The 8,069-nt window shown below is 37.9% G+C and overlaps 2 protein-coding genes across 2 annotated transcripts; both read left to right on the top strand.

Moving 5' to 3' along the window:
* Positions 1 to 792: 792 nt before the first annotated feature.
* Positions 793 to 3,879, top strand: sike1 (suppressor of IKBKE 1). The gene is made up of 5 exons (XM_042410095.1): positions 793 to 1,224; positions 1,716 to 1,821; positions 1,929 to 2,071; positions 2,205 to 2,318; positions 2,734 to 3,879. The coding sequence occupies exons 1-5, from the start codon at positions 1,066 to 1,068 to the stop codon at positions 2,878 to 2,880; spliced, it is 669 nt and encodes a 222-aa protein (XP_042266029.1). The 5' UTR covers positions 793 to 1,065; the 3' UTR covers positions 2,881 to 3,879.
* A 175-nt stretch (positions 3,880 to 4,054) lies between these two features.
* micos10 (mitochondrial contact site and cristae organizing system subunit 10) lies at positions 4,055 to 6,444 on the top strand. The gene is made up of 4 exons (XM_042410096.1): positions 4,055 to 4,354; positions 5,532 to 5,579; positions 6,001 to 6,107; positions 6,223 to 6,444. Exons 1-4 carry the CDS (start codon positions 4,282 to 4,284, stop codon positions 6,229 to 6,231), a joined length of 237 nt encoding a protein of 78 aa, XP_042266030.1. The 5' UTR covers positions 4,055 to 4,281; the 3' UTR covers positions 6,232 to 6,444.
* Positions 6,445 to 8,069: the final 1,625 nt, after the last annotated feature.

The following is an 8,069-nucleotide window of genomic DNA, read 5'->3' on the forward strand; positions in this document are numbered from 1 at the left end:
TTCCACCAGGTTCTATCAGTACAAAAACATCTATCAGACTAATTTAATTTGATTTGCTAAACATGGCAGTTTAAGTTAATTTGGACTGGGACAGAAGTAGATTACTAATTCATCCACAACAACAGCCATGGAAATACATATTTTGTTTTTACAGACTGAGTGTGTTTACATGTGCATTAGTATCCTGGTTTTGAGTCTTATCCTGTTTTTAATTATATTCGGGATATGGAACATGAAGAACCTGGTTATTCATATCCCTGTATACATGATCATAACAGTATCCAGGTTTCTGATGGTCTGCCTGCAGGTGTGTCTTGATTTTTCATCATCTTAGCCACTATGAGATGGTTCAGAAACCTGGATGAGGCGTTTACGTGCTACAGTATTCTGGTTTCTATCGGGGTACTCCAGGAAGTATATCTAGGTTTATCAAAATCAGGAAAAGGTCTTATCCATGTTTCTGAAACCGGGATAAGCTGTTTACATACATAACCAGGATACTCCAAAAACCTGATCATAACCAGGATATTAGTGTGCATGTAAACGCACTTATTGATAACTAACAACAAAGGGCAACATAGAGACAGGGGAGAAACATTTACAGGTTCAAAGAGCTTTATTTAAATATTTAAACGAAACAGGTTTAATATCCAGAAAATAACTTCTTGATAAAGTCTTTTTTCGTCTGTTTGTTAGTTTTTGTTTAAAGTCATGATGTTATACACTCAGATACAGTAGGTGGCGGCATTCATCTTTAACGTTGGTGTGTAGTCCGCCAGCTAAACCAAAGAAGAAGAAGAAATGAGGACGTGACGTTGTCGTTGTGCCTCACACGGAAACGGCTGACTTGACAACAACACAGAGTAGTTCATTTTTTATTTGTACCTACTGCACTCACTCTGTCTACTGACAAGTACTTCCAGATACCCGTAACCTTAATAGTTTGCACTCGTTGCTGTAAATGCATTGTAGCTGCTGCGGCTAACTAAGCCTACGTAGCCCGCGAGGTAATTTTGGTGTGAAGTAGTTTGTTGACGTTACATACAGTTGTCAGTTTTCCAGTAAATGGCCTGCACTTTAGAAAAAGTGTTGGGCGATGCTCGGACCCTTCTGGAGAGGCTGAAAGAGCACGACACGGCCGCCGAGGGGCTGATAGAGCAGTCCGGGGCCCTCAGCCAGAGGGTGCAGGGCATGAAAGAGGTGGGAAATGCCCTTCCAGACAAGGTAAGGACAGACATGTCAACAACACATCAAACCAGCTCAGTGATAATGTCTCGTCTCATCCCATCAAAGCACAGCACATTTGAACCAAAAGCAGAGATGATATTGAAATCAAAGTGCTACCTGCTGGGTCAGTTCAGTTTCCAGTTTACCCGAAGATACTTATCACTTTCAAAATGTGTATGTATGAAAAAATCAGTAAAATTGGTACGTTTGAGGTAATAACAACAATGTTAAATTAACTTATTTTTCAGTAACATGTCATGGAAATATTCCTCTGTAGCCGAATAATGTTCTTGTACTTAACCTTTTCATAATGACATAATGTTGTCTCTTAAAATAAAATAAAAAATCAACTTAAACAATGGCTTTGTACCATCACACTCATTGTTGTAGCCTCATTATTCTTTGATGTAGGGTGTTAAATGCATATTGTCATAGACTCTATACTTTATAATTTATTTCAGCTGCCTTTTACTTCTCTCTTCTCTCAGCACACAGAAGACACTTCAGAGATTCAGGAGCTGACCAAATACAAGCCTCATGTCCTTCTGACTCAGGAAAACACTCAAATCAAGGAACTACAGCGGGAGAATAAAGGTTTAAAAAAACAAAACAACCTCTATTAACACTATTCTGTTGTTTATGTTGCTAGTGTTTTATATATGTGCCAATCCGCTGAGGTGTCTTCATGACTGTCTTTACAGAACTATGGTTGTCTCTTGAAGAGCATCAGTACGCGCTAGAGTTGATTATGGGTCGGTACCGCAAACAGATGCTCCAGCTGATGATGGCGAAGAAAGAGCTGGACACCAAACCTGTGCTCAGCCTCCACGAGGACCACGCAAAAGTACAGTGGCTTTTTCTTAATGTTTTAAAATTCTCAGTCATGTGTACAATAGGATTTCACAGTGATAGACGTAGAGCTAAAAATCCATTCATTTTGGGATTTTGGGGAATTTTGTGGTCTTATTTTTATCTAGGAAGTGCAGAGCCAGGTAGAGCGGATATGCGAGATGGGCCAGGTGATGAGAAGAGCAGTGCAGGTGGATGATCAGCACTACTGTTCTGTTCGAGAGAGGCTCGCTCAACTGGAGGTGAGCAAGAACATACTGTCTGGTTCAAATTCTAGTTATTTCTGGGTAGCTATTACTGAAAATCATCTTTGCTCTTTGATACTCTCTTTGTAGATATGGTTTATATATGTGGCAATGTATGTAGAGAAGGAGATGTACTGTAACTGAATAATAGGTGTGTTGCAAAACAAACATCTAGGAATACAGATAGTTTTGGTTTTATTTGCTCAGGTCTGTTGCCATCTAATACAATCACAATGAAATTAATTTCATTTGTGGATCTTGCAGCATTGAAAAAACCCCACAAAAAAGTAATTATTTCTTTGGTTAAATTTTTCTACTTAAATCACAACTGTGCATGACTAGATACCACTAAAGGTACAGTAAGTGAGAAAATATAAAATAATATAAAAATTCAATCTGCTATCCTGTTCAGATTGAGAACAAGGAGCTGCGAGACCTCCTGAGCATCAGCAAAAGCTCCGTGAAGGCGGCGAGAGAGGAAACCAACCAGCCAGCAGTAGCAGTAGCAGCAGCAGCAGCAGCACAAGAACAGACCCCCCAGCCAGGGTCTAACAAGTGATCAGCAGCCTCAGTGTAAACTGTGGTTGGGGTAACAAAAAGTCCTTAAAGAACAGTAGACAGGGTTGATGGTGTCTTCACCTAGGTTCACTACGTTATTTTTTTTTTTTTTTTTTTTTTTACATAAGCTGGAATTCAGTCAAACCACAACATATTTTTTTGTAGTGAAGGCCACTTAAACTCAATAATCTAACTGGCTCAAAGAAGCATTTACCAGCAGGTATATATGGATGGTAGCTGTTGTATATTTTCATATGTACAGTATGTGTGTTGTCACTGCAGTCGTGTTGGAGTGAATTCCAGATAAATGTAAAACACATGTATTGGAGTAAAAGGCAGTAAAAGCAGTAAAAGGTTGTTTTTTTTGTTTGTTTGTTTTTGGCCAAAGATACATTTAGTCTTCAAGGACACAGTTTCTACCTCTTTGGTGCCCCTTTGCTGTTCACGCACGCTCACAATATATTTAAAATGCTCATAACCACCCCTGCTATGAGTTCACTTGAAGTCTATTAAGCAGCTCGCTCGTAGGTCGCATCATTTTAAGAGGCTGTGTTTGATAATCCCTTTGCCAACAAGATGACTTTTGGCTGTTTCACACAGTTTGCCTGCTGAGTAGTGGTGATGGATCATTTGTATGTGATTATCTATCATTATATGAATTTGATACGTTTGTCTGTTCATAGAATTCATATATGACACAATTTCCATGTTTAGTATTTTGATTCTGTGTGTTCGACACCAGTTTTCTAGTTTCAGATTTGTGTGCAGAGTAATCACGTGTCCCAGTTGATGGCACATCTTTATTTTATGGTAACAATTTCAAAATATGCCAACTTTTTGTGTAACGGATATCAAATGTTTGGGCACTGAAATTGTACATTGTCATCTCAGGAAATCAGTGTTACTAGGGTGAACATGCTGTAATGACTTCATGACAGTGTACTGATTCGTGTCAAACGAAATTTCATTCAGAAACTTTAAAATAAATTTGCAATAAATAGTTGTGCGTCTGTGAATGTTTGTTTCTGAGATAACATACTGTATGTAGGAGGATGAATAACAGACTGGGCTCTTCTATTTCTAAACGCACGATGGCGACATTGAGCCGCGTTGGACTGAACGCATCGCGAGGTTTGCAAGAATGATAGTCATAATGCGGCGTTCAAGTGACGAGGCACATACGGCCTTTCACTTAGTTCAGCGCTTATTTCGGATATAAATTATTTTATCCATATCCTCCCGTTACAAAGTACCATTTTTAAACCTTGGACTTCAACAAACCTCCCGCTCTCTGTCATTTTGTTCTTCCTCTGCGTTCAAGACGACACTGCATAGCATTTCCGACAGACCGTGAAGGCATCAGCAGGGCTGGATTTGACACTTCTAGCTTTGCCTCAAGCTAATGTTCAGCATGTCTGAGAAGGAGCTGGGGAAAAAGTGGGATCGATGCCTGGCAGACGGTGCCATTAAATTCGGTAAATATCCCAAAGTCCTCTCTGTGTAACGGCATTGTAATGTCCAAGAACAATAGCAACAAAAAGCAGGAGTTTTTACTGTCGTCCACAGCTGTCATTGACTGGACGAGAGGCTAACTAGCTAGCCATAAAGGGTGTCGTAAAGGACAACTCAGTGACCAGTCAGACATCCATGACTTGATCTTTTTATTTAGTAAAATTAGGGTTCATTGTACAGTTGCATCAATAAAGGGAAACACTAATACATTTGCCTGAATGATACTCAAAATTAACGCCGCGTTTAGCTTAGATTTCTCTGTTGGAAAGAAGCGAAGGGGAAACACCACTCAGAAAATGTTAATATAGATTTTTTTTTAATTTATCGATACGTTCATCTTTACTAGGACACTAAGTAAGACTTTTTTGGAGACAGCATGTCCACCCTTGAATTCGGCATACATTAAAAATACCGATGAACATAATTTTAAAGCCATGTAACGTTAAGCCTTTAATTGTCTCGGCTGATAACACTAGATAGAAATGACGGCGGCAGGGAGCTGCGGAAAGTTGAGTTCATTTATTAATTATTAATTCGATATTACTTGATGAATCACTGGTATTAAGAACTGTGGATCCTGTTATATCGCAAAAAAAATCCATAGTCATGTATATACTCCCGATAAACTAACGATCATAAAATTGCCAGATGTTTGAATGGAGTTTGGTGTGATGTTGTTGAGTGTATCAGCTATTGGAGAGAGGTGACTGGCACATTTTCATTTAAGGGAGTCGGTGTATTATTAAGACTACAGATGATCTTTGGAACAGTTAAAGGAAATAACATCTCCTTATTTACCAGTTTCAGAGAAAAATATTGGGGTGGGGCTTGGGGATACTGTGCTTCCCACCATCCTATTGTATGAATGAGAGTACAAGTTCAAGTGTGAAAGTTTAATGTCGTGTGTATTAGAAAGTATTGCATTCCTAAGCAACAAAAAAGGCTTGTTCTCTGGTTATGTCCCAGTCATGTATAACATGAAAAACATATAATACACAATATAAGTGCATATTATATGATTCAGAGAAAGAATGACACAATTACCAACATGATACGCAAACTTTGAATAAATGGAAATAAAGCAACAGCTGTACATTGTCATCTATGTATTTCTAAATGTTTACTCTTTTTTTTTTTCAGGCACTGGGCTCGGGTTAGGAATCGTGTTTTCTGTTCTGTTCTTCAAACGTAAGTAGTTTCATTGGATTTGATTCTGTACTGCATCTTGAACCTTTAACAGATCCTTGACAGGAGGAGCATAGCTAAGAGTGATGCTCCATCCCAGCATGTACAAGTAGTTGTCAGCTACTGCTAGCAGCTAAAAAGCGTTTTCTTTTATGCAACAGCAGCTGTATTTTCCAACTCAACACATTATTCTATGCAAAATTTGAATCTGGTCTGTTTGTTGCTTTTGTTGTGAGAAGACCACAAACAACACTCATCCACCCAAAATGCACACAAAGGAGCTTGTGAATAGTAAAATCCAGTAATGTAAAAAATGTAAAATAGACTAGAGTATGTAGAGAACTTCAGCAACATCTCTGTTTTGTTGTTAACCACATTGTGATGTTGTGCACGAGAAGAAATAATGTACCTGTTTGGTTTGTAGGGCACACATGGCCGATTTCATTCGGCTCAGGAGCGGGACTTGGCATGGCTTATGCCAACTGTCAGAATGACCTGAGGTCACATTATATGCTGCACAGAGGCGTAAAGGTTAGTCTGTGAAACAAACTGAAATCATTCCCTATTTCTAACTCACAGCAACAATCCTGTGTCACTGTCCATGTAAATCAAGATTTATGTAACTGATTTTCATTTTCTTCAACAGGAACAATAACTACAAGTCATCGAGGGACTGTCTTTTTAATTTTTGGGATATTTTTGTTTTGTTTTGTCTGTAGGAGAGTCACTATTTGCACTGCTCTGCAGTTAGATTTTTTGTCTCTTTGTTGGACGATCCTTCCCTTGTATGACTCTGTATGATTTGTATGTGCCTAATCAGGACAGTCTGTGTTTATTTAATAAAATCATCATAACAACAAAAAAATTATGCTGATTTCAAATGTTTATTTTTTTCCTCAGATGCCTTTTAAGGGATGAAAACCATGTAAAAAAATTTTACTGTGTAGTAAAAAAACAACAACCTCATATTATACTTCACACAATGAACACTCCAGATGTAATGGTGGTAATAGGAGTCAAGTGTTGATGCGGCTTTGAGAAGGTGGGTTTTCAGTTTATTTCTGAATGTGAGTGGGAGTGATTTTTCTGAAACGTGTTGGGGAGGAAAGTGGGGGCTGCAACGCAAGCGCTGTCCCATAAGGTGGTGGGCTTAGTGTGGGTGAAAGGGGGTCAGAGGTTTGGCAGCAGCCGATCTGATGTGGCAGATGACGGGCGTAGTAGTGATGGATGAGATTAGTCAGTTCTGAGGGGGCATGAAAAGTAAGAGCTTTGCATATTATGTTTGGTATTTGACAAGGCTATTGAAATGCTGGAGTGTACAGGATTTTACCCACAAAAGCTTTTGTTTTTGTCATTTAGTATTCAAGTGCTCCCATTGGGAAGTATTATCATCATGCTTTCTTGTTATTTGGACTGAGAATAATGCAGAGTGAGTAACTTTAAACACTAATGGTAAATGTATGAGTCACTGAAAAATATTTCATGAAGTTAACCTTGATCTACTATTAATTAACCATTTATGGCACCTACACTGTCCATTCAAATTGTACCTGTAGTAAACTATTCAACCAGTTGTCATGTTTTATTGTTTTAAAACATTGGATGCAATGACTTTTTTTTAACACTGATAACAGAAAAAAAAGATTGATCTCCAAATGTCCACAATTGATGTAAATTAAGTACAATTACAAAATACAAAATAATTGATTGCAAAAAGGTGTATTACAGCATTTTGGTATTGCACTTCCATAAAGTTGTTGGACTCAAAAGGGATTAAAAAAAAAAAAAAGGTTAAAATCAAATCAGCAGAGGTAGAGCCATCCCGATGTTTAATCCCTATGTGGTCAAGCTCCCAAAACACACATCCTACATTTCCTACAGTACCTGACATCATCAGGGTTTTTTGTTTTTTTAATCTTTAGAAAATTGTCACAGAAAGCAACAGATGATATTATTCAACTGGTTTCACAGGCTGAGAAATGTAGTTCTACCCATGACGAGTAAACTGGACTTTGTGTGTAAAGTTGGTGAAGTGCTCCTTTAATACGCCCTTCACAACGACACACCTAAGTCAACTGGTGCCGCCAATTGTTTCAGAAATCACAGGTGTGACAACTGATTTGAGGATAAATACATCTGTCAAAAACAACGTGTCAGAAATAAAAATAAAAAATGCAAGTTTATTGAATCGGGAAGAATAAAATAATATTTCCACGGATCTGATGTAATTAAAGCTTAATTAATTCTAGTATGATTCAATCGTGAAAATAATTAAAGCATGAAAAAATCCAAGATGGTGTATTCATTTTATTGATACTGGACTTGGCTGCAAAAAACATGAAATATGACTCCTATAATAAATATTAGGTCTTTAATTATACATATACCATGAGATCTAAATTCAAGTCAATTGTACAATTTCAGAGAAAACTCTTTTTCAAATACAGCACCAGTCAAAAGTTTGGACGCTTTGTCCAAATTTTTGACTGGTGC

Source organism: Thunnus maccoyii, chromosome 4, assembly GCF_910596095.1.
Source record: "Thunnus maccoyii chromosome 4, fThuMac1.1, whole genome shotgun sequence".
NCBI classification, from domain to species: domain Eukaryota; kingdom Metazoa; phylum Chordata; class Actinopteri; order Scombriformes; family Scombridae; genus Thunnus; species Thunnus maccoyii.